The 20,205-nt window shown below is 46.8% G+C and overlaps 1 protein-coding gene across 3 annotated transcripts; it reads right to left on the minus strand.

The window, feature by feature from the left end:
• Positions 1–1,583: 1,583 nt before the first annotated feature.
• Glyctk (glycerate kinase) lies at positions 1,584–8,694 on the minus strand. Of its 3 annotated transcripts, none has more exons than XM_032910443.1 (5): positions 8,507–8,694; positions 6,061–6,476; positions 5,703–5,854; positions 4,937–5,112; positions 1,584–4,652 (listed from the first exon to the last, which is right to left on the minus strand). In XM_032910443.1, the coding sequence occupies exons 2-5, from the start codon at positions 6,435–6,437 to the stop codon at positions 3,786–3,788; spliced, it is 1,572 nt and encodes a 523-aa protein (XP_032766334.1). In that variant the 5' UTR covers positions 6,438–6,476; positions 8,507–8,694; the 3' UTR covers positions 1,584–3,785. The 3 variants fall into 3 exon arrangements, with proteins under 3 accessions (XP_032766334.1, XP_032766335.1, XP_032766333.1); XM_032910444.1 differs by lacking the exon at positions 8,507–8,694 and adding an exon at positions 8,294–8,482; XM_032910442.1 differs by lacking the exon at positions 8,507–8,694 and adding an exon at positions 6,565–6,849.
• Between the last annotated feature and the right edge of the window lie 11,511 nt (positions 8,695–20,205).

Consider the following 20,205-nt stretch of genomic DNA (forward strand, 5'->3'; position numbering starts at 1 on the left):
GATAGCCCTATTTTTTTCCCTTCTCTCACGGAGCTTCCATGAAGCTTTCTCAAAGAGCTTCATCTGGTGCTGATAACCCCAGCCCACCAGAGCTGAGCAGGACACAGACACTGTCAACATCAGGAGGAGGAGGAAAGGCAGGTAACAAGACAGGACGGGGACCTAGGACCCAACTCCCACTGCAATGTGCCTTCTAGGCCACTTAAGTGCCACTCTAAGGAGATTTTGCAGGACCACAGATTCCCTATTCTGGCTAATGATTACACTGTCTATCAGTCTCTCTAACTCCCATATCCTCAAGGCACTGAGGACATTCCCAGGGACAGAGAGGTTCATTTATTCCCAAGGATGTTTGAACCAGGGCTTTCATCTTGATTCCAAAGTGGGCATCTGAAAAGTGGCCAATGAACCGGGTTGTGGGGGAGTGGGAGGGACACCTTTAGTCCCAGTATGTGAGAGACAGAAGCAGATAGACCTCTTTGAATTGAAAGCCAGCCAGGGCTATATAGTAACTCTGTCTCAATAAATCAATAAATAAAAATAGAACAGAGTTGCCAATGCTTAAATGAAGCAAAGGCTATAGGGCTGAGGCCATAGGAACTTGGTAAAGGTGAGAACAGGAGGGGAGGGAGAGAGGGAGGGGAGGGAGGAGGAGGGAGGAGGAAAAGGAGGGGAGGGGGAAGGAGGGAGGAGGGGGAAGGAGGCAGAAGGGGGGAGAGAAAGAAAAGAGGGGGAGGGAGGGAGAAGAGGAGGAGAGGAGGGAGGAGGAAGGAAGGGGAGGGAGGGAGAAGAGGAGGGAGAAAGGGGAGGAGGGAGACGAGGGAGGGAGGGAGCGTGGGCAGCGGGAGGGAGGGGCCCTTTGCTATCCTGCCTCTGACAGCCTTTAAGGTCTCCTTGCCCACCATGTTCCCCAATGTGCACAAAGTTCTAACTACAGCAAACCGCCTACGCCGTGGGATGGAGCAGAGCAGTGTGGAGGTCTGCATGGTGACTGGTTGGAGGCTGCAGTGAACACATACCCTACACACGCACACTCAGGTGTGCCCACATTTATGTAGATGCCCACCATTAACACGCATGGGGTCTCCTATTAAACCACTCAGCATACTGCTCCTCCAGACCACAAAGAGACCAACAAATCTGCTTTACAGATCCCTGGAGAGGCTAACTATGCTCATACTGCCATCTTCAAACCACTGGGCTGGCCTCCACGGTATCTGAGTCCAAAGGGCAGCAGAGAATGTTATGTAAAGGGGCCCAAACCAGGTTCTCATCCTTGATCTGTGACTGACTTGCTCCACACTCCCTAATAAACCATCTTCTGGAATTCTCCAGCTGTAGGACAAATGGGTTTAGATAAGCTGACCCCAAAAGGCTCTCCAGACCCACAGCCACGTGCAGAGAGTGAGGAGGCTTTAATGCGAAGGCGGGCTGGGCACCCTGTGGCAAAGTCCTCTAGCCATGGGAAGTTATTAGCACATGAAATAAAGGGTTTGGGCAGGAAAAACCTGAGTCGGAGAAACAGCAGCTAAGAGCCAAAGGAAGGCGGTGGCCTTAATAACCCATAATTAGTAGGACGTGCATTTAGCCATTCGTTCATTTTATTTTTCAGTGCGGGGAACTAAACCCAGGGCTTCGTACATGCTATAGTAGTCTCATTGACCACATTCCCAGCCCTGCTGTCGCCGTCGTCCTGGTTGTTGGTGAGACAGGGTTTCTCTCTGTGTAGCACTGGATGTCCCAGAACTCACTCTGTAGACGAGGCTGGCTTCAAACTCAGAAATCTGCTTGTTTCTGTCTTCCAAGTGCTGGGATTAAAGGCTTGTGCCACCACTGCCCAGCCCTTTTTAAGGCTCTTTAAAATGGGATCTCTCTTGATTTCCTAGGCTGGCTTTCCCTCTGTAGCTCAGGCTAGCCACCAACTCTCAGTCCTCCAGCCTCTCAAGTACCTAGGATCATAGGCCTGCACACCAGGCCTGGCTACATAATTGATATTGATGGAGGAAAAAAAGTCCTATTGAGCTCTAACTGTAAGGAATTTGCATATTTTTATCATCTAGACCGACCAATATATAGGTGAGCAAATACAGTAGACTAAGCTCACAAACCGTTTGCTCTAATGGGGCCCAATTCAGACCCTGGCCCCCCAGACTCTGAAAGCATGGTTACGGAAAAGGGACCAAGCCAGATAAGGGGAGCTTCCATCAAGACTCTGCCTGTATGCACAGCCCTCAGCTGGCAATGGTGGCAGCAGTCCCAAAAGCAGCCCCACTCTGAAAAGCACCTATGGGTACACTACGGATATATTCTGACACCAGTGTCCAGGGCTCACATGGTCACCACACAGAGACATCGATGTGACTGAAAAGCTCCTCTCCTGAAGTTCTCAGCTGCAGCTCAACGTCCAGTAGGAATACATTCCCGAGGTCAAGGACACAGGGACAGCAACTCCTACAGGATTCCAGAACACCAGTGTAAAGAGAAAATCCTCTGAGACACTGACCCTCTGCACAGAACAGAAGGAAAGAAAATGGTACTCACCACTCCACTTCCCTAAACCTATCTGGTCCTCAGAGCTGGCTTACCTTGCTTACCTCCTTCTCAATCTGGGGAACACATGGGAGCCAGGTCTGCAAACCATGGGGCCCAACTGCTAGCCAGACTGTCCAGAGCCCAGTGGAGAAGGGAGGCCCTTCCCAGGACACATCCGCTCTGACCTAGAGGCCCGCGCACCCTCGGGGACCACCCCAGGCCTCACTGTTCTCTATGGCTTTTTATTCCTATGTGATACTATTGCTCGCTCATATAGGGATTGGAGCCGTGGCGCACGGTGAGGGTAGCCAACAGAGGGCTCTGATGTGGAACAAGAGGGCACGAGGCAAACCAGGCCAGTGGCTGCCGGCCAAGCCAAGTGACTCACCTCTGCCAGCTATGACAGGATGGGCTGAGGGACTGCTGAGCTCCTTCAGCGCTCTGACCTACCATTCTAGTGCTCGAGACACTCACTGAAATGCTGGCACCAGGGCCCCAACTGGGTACCCAGAGGAGCGGCCATGGAACGTGGCATGTTTAGCCTGGGAAAAGGGGACACAGGAGAGCAAGTTCAATGCCCTGCAGCCTGAAGAAGACCCTTGATAACCAGGGGGTAAGGGGGAAAGCAAAGAGTGGTCCAAATACAGAAGGAAGATCCTTGGTGGCAAGTAGATCCTTTCCACCCAGCCAGGCTGCAGCCGGAGAGGAGACACCATGACCAGGTTGCCACAGGGAGTCATGGTTAAGCAGGCGACTATAAGCCTGTCCTGCTCACCCACATGAGGCTGCCAGACGCCAGATTCAATCGTCACAGACTCCTGTAACAGCGTGAGAAACTCTGCAAGGTGCTGGCACCAATGCTAGGACCACAGCACGTGCCCCAGCTGCCCCCGAAGGTCTGTGTTACAGAAGAGGCACTGAGGGAAGATGAGCTGAGATTCCCACAACTTGGTCCTTTTTATTTTCAGTCTCCCTACCTTTGCGCCATGGAAGAAACAGGCTGAGGGCATGGGCAGAACTGTGAACTGGCCCAGAAGCTTCCTGCTGACATGACAGAAAAGAGGGGTGTAAAGGAACCCCCATCTTCTAATCTAGTTGGGGGAGCAAACATGGAGTAGATCTGTGGGAGGCGGGTGGAGCAACAGAGAAGGGCGTCCTAAAGCACAATGGGCCCTGGGAATCAGTCCTCCGTCTTCCTACCAGACCCTGCCCTTGAAGGCCTCTTATAAACCCTCAGACTGTGAGCTATGCCATCACTGAGGATGAAAAATCAGGAGGTGGACATCCATGACATTGGTCCCCGTCAACCCTGTATGCAGCAAATGTGTTCCACCCTGGAAGCTGCAAAAGAACGTGTACGAGTCATTGTTGTCGAGGAAGGTGGCAAAATCCAGGTTTTCAGCAGAAGCCTGGCTAACAAGGTCAGACATGACCCAGGCCCCGGCCACCTTTGTAGGCCCGTCCTGCCCGTCAGTGCCTCCACTCAAGAACAGCACATCAACAGGCCCCAGTGGCTGCTTTCCCAGCTCTGCTCCCACACGCAGGGCCAGTTCTTGGTTCCGACCGCCCTTGCCAGATCCCTGCAGCTGCACGGTGGGCTCCCCGCCAGCCAGGAGGCAGACTGGCCCTTTAGCCTTTGCCACAGCTTCCAGAGCCTCCTCCAGCTGCAGGTCCGGGAGCTGGAGCTCAGCTGCCAGCTGATGGAGTTTTGCCTCCTCCTCCAAGGGACGCTCGGCTGTGGATGAAGTGAGGCAGGCTGCAGCCACACGGGCTAGCAGCCCATAGAACTGAGCCACACGTCTTACATCACCCTGAATGGCTGTGCTCAACACCATGGCGTGGTAGCCCAGGACCTCAGCTTGCCGCTGAGCCTCGGCCAGGGCCAGAGAATTAGAGCCGATGATCACATTGAGGACGTGACCACAGGTATGTGGTCCGTGGGGATCAGAGTCAGCCCGAGAGAGCACGGTCTTCACAGAGCGTGGCAGAGCACCACGGAGACCATAGTGATTAAGAATATGCAGGCAATCTTGCACACTGTGGGTGCTGGCCACTGTAGGGCCACTGGCAATCACCTCCAAAGGGTCCCCGATCACATCTGACAAGATGAGGCTTACCACCTAGACAAAGGCCACAGAATGAGGTTCAGAGTCGCACCTCCATGTCCCAGGGCCCTAAAGGACAAACTGACCCTGGGTATACAGCACCTGGCATGCTTCCATGCCCACATCTACCCACTTCCTGGCAGAACACCTAACCAGGGAGCCTCCCTCTTACCCCCTTTCAGCTTCCTCCCAGGACTTTCCAGACGAGGCCCCTGCCAATTCCTACGTTCTAAGATAAGCTCTCATCTCCCCCTCACATGTTGGGAACCCAGGGCTGACTGAAGAAGTGATTAGAGCACCTGAGCAGGGTAGGCGGCCTGAGCCAGCCCTCCACCCTTCAGCTGGGACAGGGCCTTGCGGATGGTGTTCAGCTCCTGGATTGTGGCTCCTCGGGCCGCCAGCAGCTTGGTGAGCGTCTGTTTCTCCTCTAGTGTGACAGGTGGGATAGGAGCGGGTAGCAGGGCTGAGCCTCCACCTGCAGAGTCAGTGAGGGTGTCAGGGAGAGGAGACAGCCCGTCACAGAGAACCAGACAGGCCACAAGGGAAGTGGTCTAAGAAGGTGGGGTTGCAGTGCCCCCTTGTGGCCACAGAGTGAAGTTGTGCCCCCTACCTAGGGTCCACCAGATCCCAGAAGGGCTGGGATATGCTTGCCTAACCTGTGTGAAGCTCTGAACTCAATCCCCAGTACCACAAAACAAACAAACAAATAAATAAATAAATTTAAAATTTAAAGCTAAGGAAGAACAAGAAAAAACAGCAGATACACAAGGAGAGAGTTGAGTGGGGGCTGGAAACCAGCTTCGGGAGCCTGAGTGATACTCTTCCAGACAGCAATATTCTCCAAAGGTTCTGATGTAGGTTAGTGTTAAGTACCCGGCTGTGCCTTCACCACTACAGAATGTTCGGGAGGGCGAACTTACAGCTGAGGATGGATGACTGACCCGACACTACCCACAAGGTACCCTCCAGGTTCCTCAGTGTCTCCCTTGGTCCCGACTTCACCCTGTGACCACCCGGCACGGGGACATCCCTGTCAGCTGTCCCCAGCTGATCTGGAAGCCACACCTGAGATGAGCACAAGCAGCAGGTCGTCGGCAGTGAGCCTCTCTGCCAGCTGCTGGATGGCCTGAGCGGCCCGAAGTGCATCCTGATCCGGTAAGTTGTCCTCGGCGCCCTCAAACACCTGGATGTGGCTGTGTGGCTTCAGCAGCATCTCTCTGAGAAGGGAGCAAACAAGGGAGAAGAGATGGGGTGGGCTCCTCTCCTCCCACCTGATTTCTCAGCTGCAGCTGCATAGGTGAAAGTGGCCCACTGATACCTACTTTGAAACCAGGCCAGACCCAGGAGATAGGGAGGTCAAGAGGAAGGGAGGTTTTCCTCCAAAGGACAGTAGAGGGCATTCCCTGTCCCCATAGATTCTTACTGCTTTCCGGCAAGCTCCACGGCAGCTCGGATCCCCTTGGGTACGCTGATAACACCCTGCACAAGATGCTGGCCCAGTAGCTCATCAGCTGCAGCAGCCATACCCAGTACGGCCTTGCCGAAGCCCACTAGGTAGAGGTTTTCTTGTAGCTGAAAGGTCCGGTCCCTCACCTTCAGTTGTTTGCCACTAGGATCCAAGGACAGTGTCCTCTGCAGCATGGGGCCTGGCTGCACAGCACTCACAGCGCTATCAAACAGCTGCCGTGCCTGTTCTGCCAAGGCCATACCACTGGTCATCCGGGCCACCGGGGGCCCCCAGAGGAATGGTCGTGATGGGGCTCGGAGGAGACAGGGCAAGACCTGTAGGGCTGCAGCCATGCCCCGCTTCTCTCAGCACAGCCTTGCATCCATAGCTGCCTAGAAAGGGAAAAGGAGTGAGACCACAGACAGAACCCCACCATCACAGTCACCCCTCTGAGGGCTCAGGACTGGTGGGCTCCATAACCTGAAATGAAAACTGAAGAACTCATGAAGCCTGCAGCAAACCTGATCTTATACCAGTCCTGAAAGCCCAGCCCTGATGCCCAGCCACGCACGTCCTCTTCTGTAGGCCACACACCAGTCTTCTGCCCCAAGTCCAAAGTTCCTGTTAAGTAGACCCTTCTCCTAGGTCACCTGCTTTGCCTGGGAGTTAATCATTCATGAAGGAAGCCATTCCTACCAGTGGGTTCCTGTACCATTCTTTTTCCACATCCTGTACTTCCAAAGCCCTTACAACATGGCAGTGCCCTTTCTGACATTTATGCTTTACCACTTTTACTGCCCAAAAAAAAAAAAAAAAAAAAAAAAAAAGGCCATTGGTTGTCTAGCCAGCTGACCCCAAGTCCATTGACCTCTAGCCTGCTCTATCCCGTTAGCGCTTAAGACTAGTCTGGCAATGCTGGGTCCACGTGGAAAGGCTGCAGATTTATCAGTGCACAAAGCCTACTCAGGCTAATTCAGCAAGTGGTCCCAGCACAAATCAAGAGTAGCTACAAGATCTGCCTCAAGGTGAGACCTTTGGCAAGTCCCAAGGTTATATGCAAAAGGACACCCTTGTACCCACACAGTTGGTCATGATCAGCCTTGCCAGGAACACCCCTTTCTGGCTCCATGACAGCAAAACAAGTCCCAAGTTACACCACTCACAGAAAAAAAACAGCCCAGTGTTAGAGCAGGCAAAGGCCAGGTTCCGGTAATGATGCCCAATCATTTTCCCCAATGGGCAGAGTGGAAAACAGAAAGGTCTTGGGGTAAAGGTCAGGAAGCTACAAAAATAATAAAGGACTTCTCTGTAAAAAGGTATCTAAATGTAGGGACAGGAGGGTACTGAAGAGTGAACCCGGGGTTGTCCGTGTAACAAAAATGCACTCTCCCACTAAGCTACATCCAAGCCCTTAAAAACGTCGAAAGACAACTGTATCTGTAAGCATGGAGGGAAGGGGGTGGAGCCTAGGGATTGGGGGTCTAGCTTTTTTAAAGTGTGTAGTATATCTTTTCTCAAACAGCTCTTTTGCAAGATGAGGAGTGGGAAGCAACGAAGCCTAACTCTTGGGGAACTTGAACGTGTAGTTCTGTGGGAGAAATCATCCCTAGCATCATAAAGTCATCCAATTCTCCACAGTGCTGGAAGACTGATGCTCTTCTTTTCCTGACACCTCGGGCTTTCTGATTCTCTGTACAATTTAACAGAGAAAACTCCAGGTAACAGTTTATCCTGCTCCTAAATAATGTAGCACCTCCCAGACCTGCACATTTAACCTTGTAGTTCCCAGCTAGCATTCCCCAAAACTACTGTGGAAAGGAATACGCAAGGCACTGCCATGGGACACCTGCAAACATGTTCAGTTTTCATGGATGGGATTCCCCCAGGAACACATCTTAGCATCTAAAACATAATTCTCAGCCCTCAGTGAACACTGTATCTATTTCACAGTGGGGCAAAAGCCTAGAAGGTCCCCAATAGAATTCAGGACAAAAAGAAACAAAAATAAAAAACTGTTATAGGCCAAAATTACCAGATAAAATACAGGGCATTTGGTAAGATTTGAATTTCGTATAAGTAAATTTTTGTAACTATGACCAGTATATTTTGGATTATTTGTAACTAAAAATTACGTTGTGGGAAGTCTAAATTTAACTGGACGACTTGCATTTTTCAGTTGCCAAATTCCCAACTCTATTTAAAACACCACACCTTCACAGCTCCAGTGCATCCCCAGTTGTTAAATGAGGAACCCCGATGACCAGCCTCGATTTCCCCCGGATCCAAGTGGAACTGACATCATGTCCGGACTTGGCCAACCGCCAGTGACCGGAAGTGACGTAACCTGAGGCGGGTCCTAAAAATCTTCGTAAGGATAATGGCGCGCGGTGCAAGATGTCACGAAATTAAGGGGCTGCTGTACCCTGGATCTGTCTCTGTCCTAGCCAGGAACTTCCGAGGACCATTTATGTTCTTGAGACGCAACCTTTCCTTTCAGCAACTTCTAGCGTTGGAGACCGGAAGTACTCTCTGTGGGTGGGGATTAATCCGGAAGTGGCTGGTCTGAGGTCTCCCTAGAGACCGAGAGCGTGGTTTGGAACTTTCATGCCTCACTGACCGCCTGAAAACCTGAAAAGAGTCGAGTGGAGGCCCCTGGTTTCTGTATTCCTGCAGTGGATTCTCGGTGATTTGTAGTGATCCTTCCCCCTCCATCCTGATCAACCTATTCAATTGTTAATTTTAGGTGCGGGACCCTGGACTGAACCACGCGCGAGAGCTACAACACACCCTTTAAAGTGAGATTTAAAGTCATCCAGGACAATTCATTGATGTTTACTACTTTTCTTCATAAGCCACCACCTACAGCTAACTCAGCAAAAGATTTCTGTTCGGTGATCTTTGAACACACAAGAGCAAACTGCCTGTAAACAAAATGACCCTAAGCGCCTTCTTCCTCCCTACCCTTGCTCTCACCTTGTGTCCACTATGATGTAGTCAATGCCTTCCCACATTCAAAAGTCAACTATTGGCTGGACTCCAAAACCACAAGAGTACACTTTTTTTTTTTTTTTAACTGATAGAAAGGATTCTTTCAAACATGTTTCCTTTAAAAAGTTTTGGTTTTGTTTTTTTTTTTTTACCTCAACTCCCATCACACACACAGATACACACTTTGTAGCCGAGGCTGGCTTGAAGTTTATGATCCTACTGCCTCAGCCTCCAGAGTACTAAAGTTGCAGGTGTGTACTACTGTGTAATTGAGAAGCTTAACCACGACCCCACTACACCCCACCCCACACCCCATCTAAATTTTCATTCTATGTGATGCTTCCTCCACTCCGCATCGTCTCTCTTCCTTTCTTGAAATCCCTTTCATTTTGCAACTAAGGACATTGTTGATCCCTGTCAGTCTTGGCAGCCCAGTGGAATCTGTTTCAAAATCCTTTTTTCTTAAAAAAAAAAAAAAAAAAAGAGGGAAAAAAGAAATTCTGGCTTGTTTGTATGGAAGGGAAATAGAAATACAAATAAGAATTAGATAAACTTAAAACATGCAGTGGGGGGAGGGGGTTGGGGATTTAGCTCAGTGGTAGAGCACTTGCCTAGCAAGCACAAGACCCTGGGTTTGGTCCCCAGCTCCAAAAAAAAGAATAAAAAAAAAAAAAAAAAAAACCATGCAGTGGGTTTGTCTTGCAGTTAAGTGCATCTTGTGACTAGTTTAGGAATGGCAGTGGAGTATTTTTAGAAAATGGATACAGGGAGCTGGAGAGATATTTCAGTGGTCAAAAGCATTTGTTGCTCAGTTCCTAGCACCCAGGGTTTTACAACTCTCTAGAACTCCATTTCCAGAGAAGCTGATACCCTCCTCTGACCCCTTCAGAAGCCAGGCGTACATGTGGTACACATTCATACACATAAGGAAATCTTTTTTTTTCCTTAATGAAGACAGGGCTGGGAATGTAGCTCAGCTGATGGAGTACTTGCTTAGTATGCACAAGGCCCTGGTCTGATCCCCAACATCACATACACCAGGCTTTATGGTACATGCCTATAGTCTAAACATTTAGAAGAATCAGGATCTCAAAGTCATCCTTGTCTATGCAGTTTAAGGTCAGTCTGGGACATAGAAGACCTTGTCTCAAAAGAAGTGAGGGGGTTGGGGTTTAGCTCAGTGGTAGAGCGCTTGCCTAGGAAGCACAAAGGCCCTGGGTTCGGTCCCCAGCTCCAAAAAAAAAAGAAAAGAAAAGAAAAAAAAAAAAGAAGTGAGGGAATTGAAGAGATAGCTCAGCAGTTTAGAGCACTTATCACTCTTCCAAAGGATGGGGGTTCTATTCCCATGTGGCAGTTTACAACCATCTCTAACTCCAAACTCTAAGGGAGCCAGTGCCCTCTCCCTGACTTTTAGGGTGCCAGGAACTGTGCACTTACATACATGCAAGCAAAATACACAATTTAAAAATAATTAATTAAAACAATAAATGAATAGTACCTGAGGAATAAAACCAAAGGTTGTCTTTTGGACTTTACCTACACATACACACAAATACACATACATACATACAAAATAAGCAAGTTGGGCTGGAGAGATGGCTCAGTGGTTAAGAGCACTGACTGCTCCTCCAGAGGTCCTGAGTTCAATTCCCAGCAACCACATGGTGGCTCACAACCATCTGTATGGGATCAGATGCCTTCTGATGTGTCTGAGGACAGCTACAGTGTACATAAATACATGCATTTAAAAAAAATAATAAGCAAGTTATTTGCAGGTCTGGTTTCTGGCTGTGGCCTTATTTCTGTTTTTAAAATGACATCACTGTATCCTACAGAGGAGATATACAACTTTACATGGTGGAGGGTGGATTGGTCTCTTAGAAGAGGCCTTAATCTCTTCTTTTTTTTTTTCTTTTTTTTCCGGAGCTGGGGACCGAACCCAGGGCCTTGTGCTTCCTAGGCAAGCGCTCTACCACTGAGCTAAATCCCCAACCCTGAGGCCTTAATCTCTTATACAATGGACACACATTCAGGACCTAGCAATCTCCCAGAGTCCCTACTTTTTTGTTGAATTGTTTGTTTTGAAAGAGGGTCTCACTTTGTAGTCCTGGTTGTCCTTGAACTCACTGTATAGAAGAAATTCACAGAGATCTGCCTGCCTGTCTCTGGAGTGCTGGGATTAAAGGTTTGTATCTCCACACCTGATTAAGACCCTGCTTAAACCCTCCTTGAAGATTGGGTTTCAATGGGAATTTTAGTGATATACATATTTTCCAACAATAGAAGCTGTTAGTGGATTGCAGCCATACCTAAATGGAAGGTTCTGGAGACTAGATGGGACTGGAATTCTGTGATTCTGGGGAATTACAATGTTAAACATCTAGAGCTGATATCGGGCAAATTTCAGTTCCCTGGAGTTTTTGTTGTTGCTTGGTTCTGATGTTTCTTAATATTTATTTTATTTTTAGTTATTTGTATGTGTGTGCCTCTGTGAAGGACATGTATGTAGGTGTCAAATGAGGCCAGAGTGTCAGGTCCCCTGAAAGTGAAGTTACAGTCAGTTGTGAGATATTTCACATGGGATATTGGAACTGAACAAGAGTCCTCTGGAAGAACAGCACACGCCCTTAACTGCTGAGCCACCTCCAGGCATAGTTTAGTGTGTGTTTTGTTTTGCTTTGTTTTGTTTTGAGGTGGGGACCTGGAACTCTTAGCAATCCTTCTGCCTCAGCCTCTTTTGTGAGCTACCATACTAGACTGTTTAGTTCCCTTACTAGACATTTATCACTTGCCTCTCTATTGAACCATCACTTTGACTATGAAGTAAAACCCCTGGAGCACAGTAGCTTATTAATTTAATAGCCCATCAGCTTCTACCAATCCAAAAGCGAAGAATGCTGTCAGACAGCAACTGAGTCCTATAACAGAGGGTTTCCTGCTTTGGTAAGGATCATACCTGTTTGTAGGGTCATAAACGTGACTTATACTTTCTTCCGTGACTATAAAATTATCATACAACTGCCTCCCTGGTAGAAAGTGCCAGCGAAACAACTTGACTCCATATCCCCTGGACACGGTCAGCCATAAATTAGCTCAGAACAAATGCTTCGTACCTTTGGAGCACACACCATATTTTGCAGTGATGACTCCTAAGAAAAACCTTTGCAAAAGATCTTTAAATTCACAATGAAAATACAACTGATTTTTTAAAAGATTTATTTATTTAATATATATAAGTACACCGTGTCTGAAGAGACACACCAGAAGAGGGCATCGGATCCCATTACAGATGGTTGTGAGCCACACCATGTGGTTTCTGGGATTTGAACTCAGGACCTCTGGAAGAGCTTTTAACCAACTGAGTCATCTCTCCAGCCCCCCCCCTTTTTTAAACAAGTGATTTTTAAGGTTTATTTATTATTACTGTATGTGTGTGGTGTATATGTACTGAGAGATAGAGTTTTAAATTAGCCCAAAACTCAGCAACAGGACCTGTCTCTGGAAGACAGATTGTTAAAAATGCAAGAGAACGGGGTTGGGGATTTAGCTCAGTGGTAGAGCGCTTGCCTAGCAAGCACAAGGCCCTGGGTTCGGTCCCCAGCTCCGGGAAAAAAAAAACCAAAAAAAAAAAAAAAAAATGCAAGAACTACTTTGCTTATCACCCGGTGTGAGTTAACTGTTCTTTGCTCTGCCCCTGTGATGTTTATTTAAGCCCCTACTTGTGCTTTCCAGCCATTGTGTCCTGCAGAGAGCATTCCAGGAACCAGGGGGCCATAAAACCTTTTGGCGTCCCCTTATCTCCTAGAGCCATAAAACAATCCTGTAACTTGCGGTGCATGCCCCTTTGACATCCCCCCATCCCCTGGGGCTCACAGCCTCTGCCTTTAAATACTCTTTCTCCCAGCCTCTGGGGTCGACTCCTCTGTCTCCTGCGTGGGATACATGTCGGCCCGGAGATCTCTGTAATAGGTCTCCATAATAAACCTCGCCTTTGCTTATTTCATCCAAAATGGTGTCTCTGTGTCTGCGGTCCGAGATTTCCCGAGACTTGAGTAAGGGTCTCTCTCTGTGTGGGATCTTTCAGTACAAATACAAGTGCAAATGTGGAGGACAAAGAACTTTGTGGAGTCACCTCTCTCCCACATAGCTAAGCCTGGACATACATACCTATAATCCTAGGAAACTGACACAGGGGGATCACACAGAGTTTGAGGCTAGCAAGTTCCAAGCCAGTCAGGGCTAATACTTAGTGAGATTTTTATCTGAAAACAAACAAAATAATAAATGCATGTTTTAACTTTAAAAAGAAGAAAGGAAGGATGTTAGGAAGGAAGGAAGAAAAGATCTACTAAACCTCTTAGTCACAGCACAGCCTGGGTGTTAGCCTCCTATTTTCCAGCATGTCAAGTCGTTCCAAATAAAACCTCTCTCGAGCTGAGAACACTGTTTTGCTGTAGAGCACTTCTTAGCCTTTGGATGCCCAGGGTTCATTCCTCAGCACCACACAAAGCTGGACACAGTGGTGCACACCTATGCTCTCAGGAGGTGGAGGCAGGATCAGAAGTTCAAGGTCATCCTCACACCACAGCAAATCTGAGGTCACATGACAGTCTTTTGAAAAACATGAAAGGAAAAGAAAACATGATTGGTGAGAGGCGTGTTTCAAGATCTGTGTACCCGATTTTCATCCCAACTAGTCTGCTTGGTATTTTCTTGACAACTACCTTTTTTTTTTTTTTCTTTTCTATTTTTCGGAGCTGGGGACCGAACCCAGGGCCTTGCGCTTGCTAGGCAAGCGCTCTACCACTGAGCTAAATCCCCAACCCCGACAACTACCTTTTAATTATAAACCTTCCTTTAGCCTGTGAATGGGACAGCTACAGGAAAGGATCAATACAGTTTAATTAATTTTACAGTTCTTTCAAAGCTGGAGCTATGTGCCAAGAGGAAACAAAGTTGCCCTAGTCTGGCTAAAGAATTGATGGAGATACAAAGAAACCAAACCCTTTCAACTCTGGGTGAGGCCTCAAGCTTGGGGCCAGTCTTCCTCTGCAGACACCCTTGGCTCCTAAGTGCTGGGTATATCTTGAGGTCCTGTCTAAAAGGAGGGTGCAGGGGTGCAGCTGCTCCACAGAAGGAAGTGGTTGGCAGTGCTGGAGGACTGCAAGGTAGAGTGGAAGGTGCCAACTTCTCACAGAAGCAGCTCCAGAGTCGAGCTGAGAAAGGGTTGTGAGAAAGGGTAAGAATTATACCACACAACCACCAGGGCTTCATAGTCATCTGTCAATAACCTCCACCAAGGGGCATGGTGGCATATGCCTTTGATGACAGCATTCCAGGGGCAAAGGCAGGTGGATCACGTGAGATTGAAACTAGCCTGGTGTCTACAGAGTGAGTTCCAGGCTATCCAGGGCTACATAGAGAGACTTTGTCTAAATAAAGCAGAAAAACAAGCTATGCCTAGAGAGAGATACAGGCAAAACGGTTCTACCAATACTGGATTCCATAATCCCCATGGATACCAAACCCCATGGATGCTAAAGTCACTTAAAATAATACTTTTGTTTGTTAGCTTTGTTTTTGAGACAAGGTCTAACTGTGTAGCCCTGGCTGTCCCGGAACTCAAAGATCCACCTGCCACTGCCTCCCCAGGGTTAAAGGCAGTGGGTACCACACTCAGCCCTAAACTAGTAATTATACATAAGCCATGCACATCTTCCTATATACCTGAAATCGCCTCTTTTGTAATTCTTAATGCAATATGCATGCTGTGTAATCGCTACACTGAACTGTTTAGAAGGCAACCACAGGACAAGAAAGTCCTTACATACTCACTTCAGATCTACCCACCATAGGCTGAGTCCATCTGCAAATTTGGAATCCCTGGGATAAAATGTAGGTTAAATTATCAGAAAGGGTTTTTTGTTTGTTTGTTTGTTGGTTTGTTTGTTTTGTTTGTTTTGTTTTTTGTTTTTTTGTTTTTTTTTTGTTTTTTGTTTTTTGTTTTTTTTTTTTACTTTGGAGACAATTTTGTGGGAGTCAAGATAAGATTTTCAGGGACTAGGTAGTTCCTCCTGCCCCAGGTCAGACCATATCTTCACCCCAGAACAAGACAGCATTGTTTGTCCAACAATGGACTTTGTTAAATATGAATGGCTATTTGCCCTTTGCCTTGGGAACAAGGCCAAGGTTGGAGCTGCAGAGCACTGTGAATCCAGTCTTGGATGTCTGCTGTCTTCAAGACCTTGAGAAGTCACTTAACCACTCTGAAACCCAGGCTTCCTCTTCATAAAAATGAGCCTAAAAGAAATTGGGGAAGCTTGCTTGGCATGCATCAGACCCTAGGGTCAATCCACAAGAAAGAAAGAAAGAAAGAAAGAAAGAAAGAAAGAAAGAAAGAAAGAAAGAAAGAAAGAAAGAAAGAAAGAAAGAAAGAAAGGAAGGAAGAAAGAAAGGAAGGAAGAAAGAAAGAAAGAGAGAAAGAAAGAAAGAGAGAAAGAAAGAAAGAAAGAGAGAAAGAAAGAAAGAGAAGCTTTTGTTTTATATTTACTCATGTGTGTGTACATGCCACAACTCAAGCACAGAGGGCGAAGGACAGTTTGTGGAAGTCTGCTCTCTCCCACCACCAATGGGCTCCAAGATGACCCAGTGTCAAGTCCATCTTGGTAGCAAACACTTTCCCCCCTGACCCATTTCATTAGTCTTAGATAGATAGATCCATAGATAGATAGGTAGGTAGGTAGGTAGATAGATAGATAGATAGATAGATAGATAGATAGATAGATAGATAGATGCTGTACAGTTGCTACACTGAGCTGTTTAGAAGAGAACCACAGGACAAGAAAGTTCTTACATACTTAGCTCAGATCTACCCATCATAGGCTAGATATAGATAGATAGATAGATAGATAGATAGATAGATAGATAGATAGATAGATAGATAAAGTTAATAGGTCTTCTCTGCCAATGAAGGGAAGCCTAGCCCCTGGGCTAGAAAATTCAAGGCAGAGCACAGGGTATGCCAACCACACCTTGCAACAGATAGAGGACAGGGGGATGCTGGGAGAACATGGAGGCCAGGTCTGCCTTGATATGTTAAATAAGCACCTCAGGCACTTTCCTGGGTCTGAAACCCGACAAAAACCATCAGTGAGGTTGCCACAGAAAAGATTATGATTAAGGCTGATATAAAATATTATCTCTTCTATGTCTCCCATAGAACATTTATTTCTTCAAGGGCTCCCCTTGAGGGGTGAAATGAAGCATTTACTTAGCAAATCAATAAACTCAGGAGGTATGCAGCAGGTCTATGGGAAGGATCCATTATATCTGAAACAAGACTATATAAAATCCCTATACAATAGCACCGCTGGATTCAACGGTGTTCTAACATCCCACCTTTCTTCTGGAGTACTTTTTCTCAGGCAGGACGCCCTCTTTTAAATGGCCTAAAGAAGCCACCTGACTCTAATTATCCCAAGGGTCTAAGGAAACCCTGCTGGGCACTTTAGCTCAGAATGTACCTCAATTAGAATTTGTAAGGAAAAACTAGAGAGGTGGCACACGTCTCAGGAGGCTGAGAATGGACACCTGCCACGCGCCCGGACCCTTTTTGTTTTGTTTGCTTTTTAATTTTTTTTTAAAGTTGTCTTATGTTGGACCCTAGATTGTCCTCAAGATAACTCTGTCTAGTTCCTGAGTGCTGGGATTCCATGTGTATACTACCATACCCAGTGCTGATTTTTGTTTCTTTCTTTCTTTTTTTTTTTTTTGTTTTTTTTTCAGAGCTGGGGACCGAACCCAGGGCCTTGTGCTCGATAGGCAAGCGCTCTACCGCTGAGCTAAATCCCCAACCCCTCATTTTTTTTAAAGATATATTTATTTATTTTATGTATGAGTACACTTATTTTATGTATATGAGTACACTGTTGGTGTCTTCAGACATACCAGAAGAGGGCATCAGATCCCATTAAGGATGGTTGTGAACCACGAGGTGGTTGCTGGGAATTCAACTCAGGAGCTCTGGAAGAGCAGTCAGTGCTCTTAACCACTGAGCCATCTCTGCAACCCTGTTTGTTTCATCTTTAAAAACAAAAACAAACCCCACTATATATATATATATATATATATATATATATATATATATATATATATATATTCCAGACTTTTTTTTTTTAAGTGATGCAGTCCACTCCTGACTCCAGCTTTCCCTTCGCCCTGGAGCTAGCTAGTCATTCCCAGTCACTTTCAAAGTCTATTGTTTAAGGCAGTGATACTACAAGACCGAAAGCTAGGCCTGCCCACTGTAACAGAGCAGGGAGCCAAACCAGCAGTGAATCCAAGTGTTTTATGACCCTCTTAAAAAAACAGAAAAAGTAACTCCCCCCCCCATTTTTAAAACAGGATGCTAAATCTTGGGAGGGAGCTTTAGCCTTAAAGTGAAATCTAAAGAAGGTACAGGCTGTAGTTTTGAAAGATACCTTTCAAGGATTGCTTTTAGTTGAGAACGTTTGGTAAATTAACGTTGTTGCTACAATCATTTTAACACTGTATGTTAAAACGGACCCCCTTCCACACACACACACACACAGTGGCATCTCCTGGGTATATTTGTTTCCCAACTGCTGATATAAAAGAACAGCTTTGCCCAGGAATTTTTAGTCACAGAACAGCACCCCTTCTCCCAAAAAATATGTTGATCAATTATAATTTGTGGAAATATCAAGCACATGGGCCACAGAGCAAAGCTGCATAGTAGGGAAATTATAGATTTCAGGTGTGATGTTACAACCATTACTTTAGCTATAGAGTTGATGAAGATAAACTGGATGATATCTCTCAAGGAATTGTTAGGAGAATGTTAGAAGTTAGAGTAAATGGCTATAAAAGTCTAAAGCAAGGCCAGCTTAGAAGGCTTAGAAGATAAAAGCACTTGGCAACTCTAGAAGATGCAATTAGTGTCTGCTATGCCTGAAGGCATGGAGAGAAGTTTTAGATCACTGCTTGGGAGCCCAAATAAGAACTAACAGGCAGGGGTTGGGGGATTTAGCTCAGTGGTAGAGCGCTTTACCTAGGAAGCGCAAGGCCCTGGGTTCGATCCCAGCTCCGAAAAAAAAACCAAAAAAAAAAAAAAAAAAGAACTAACAGGCAACCAAGCAAATAAGGAAACAAGAAATCAAAAGATCCAGACAAAAATGCAGGGAGAATGACTCTTTGTGTGCTACAAAACAAATACTTGCTTTATCTGTCAAGGAAATTAGCTAATCCTATAATGCCAACACTAAATTGAGATTTAACCAAATGACAATGAGCTGTGTTTAGAGGTTTGAGTATAGAGGACGGGCATGGGTGTAAAAGACCTATGAATCCTTAGTTTTCAGAGAAGAAAGTGACCGGTAGTGTCTAGAGGTCGGTCCTCCAGAGAAATGGAGATTTACAAAATACCTAAGCAGGTGACCTTTCAGGAGGCGCACCTGGGTATTCATCCATCCACCCTTCCTCCTCCCTTCCTTCCTCCTCCCTTCCTTCCTTCCTTCCTTCTTCCCTTCCTCTATCCCTCCCTCCCTCCTTCCTTCCTTCTCCTTTTGCTCCTCCTCCTTCTTCCTTACAATGACTTCTGAAAAAAATGAATTTTTATTATACACATTTTTCTTTGATAGATATGTAAAAGGAAAGCACGGGGTGAAGAGATGCCTCAGTGAACTGTTCTTGCAAAGGGCTGGAGTTTGGTCCTAGCACCCACCTCTGGTGGCTCACGATCACCTCTAACTCCAGCTCCAGGGGATCTGATGCCTTCTGGCCTCTGTGGATGTGCACGCGCGAGCGCGCGCGCACACACACACACACACACACACACACACACACACACACACACACTCTCTCTCTCTCTCTCTCTCTCTCTCGTTTTTAAAGAGGTCTAAAATAGTTCAGGATCATTTGGCTGGCTCTTGGCTACAAGATTGTGGCTGGATCTCGCCACAATTGCAATGATTTTAGTCAGCCAGTCTGCAAGATCTTTAATATAGATGCTCTTCAGAAAACTTCAGTTCACACAGCAAGTCGGGCACATGGCGCCAGATCTGTCCTTGCTATCTCAAGCTTCATAGCAGCCTGTATCATCCTTTTTAAGCTCAAAAACAATCACTGGGGATTGAGAGCAACTGCCTGTGGGAGATTTTTTTCTAGAATAGATTTGCAGTTTGGAAAGTTGCCCTTCATTCAGGTTTAACTCAAACCGGCTCTTTCCCAGAACAAACTGTAGCCAGGAACTCTGCCCTTTGTCAGGAGGCAACTGCAGTACAAACTTAACAATCTTGCCGTTTTTCCTCAGCCAACAATTTCTCTTTCTGCGTGTAGATACCCTGTTTCTTTTTAAGGGACCTGAGAGACAACCTCCACATTTTTCAAGAAGACTCCTTTTTTCCCCCTGGTGTTCCATTTCGTGGTTTGTTTGTTAACCCAGGTTGTAAAGGTCATCACACCTTGCAATTACCTACCAGTGAGTGAAATGTCCCACAGCCCTTCCTAAGGTTCCCCCTCCTCCCTCACTAGAATTTAGCGATCTTCATGCGCTTTGACTCTCATAAAGTTTTAAAAGAAGTCCCAAGCTTCTGAAGTTCATAATGAATACCCAATTAAAAGTTCCACTTAAAATTTGTGCAACTGGCTGGGGATTTAGCTCAGTGGTAGAGCGCTTACCTAGGAAGCGCAAGGCCCTGGGTTCGGTCCCCAGCTCCGAAAAAAAGAACCAAAAAAAAAAAAAAATTTGTGCAACTATTGGTTGTACTTCATCCAAATAACAAAGGTGGTGTAGTGGTTAAGTCATTCGGTGATGGGCTCACCAGATTCACACCCACACAAACAGGCAGGCCTTTCCGCCAGAACCTGCAGCCACAGAGACACCTGCGTCTCCTTGGAGGTAGAAAGCACTCACAAGGGCACTAGTCCTGAGGCAACCTGAAGTCCTGCCCTCAAGAGAGGGTTTAGTTGCTCCGCACCCGTAGGCCACCCACTTCATATCAGAGAACTATGGGCTTACTATCCTGGGCTACAGCAATGGGAGCCAGCCCCGCTGACGTCATCGTTCCGCCCCCCGCTCGCGCCTCGGTTCCCGCCCCGCCCCCTTTCCCGGCA

Source organism: Rattus rattus, chromosome 8 (genome assembly GCF_011064425.1).
Source record: "Rattus rattus isolate New Zealand chromosome 8, Rrattus_CSIRO_v1, whole genome shotgun sequence".
Taxonomy (NCBI): domain Eukaryota; kingdom Metazoa; phylum Chordata; class Mammalia; order Rodentia; family Muridae; genus Rattus; species Rattus rattus.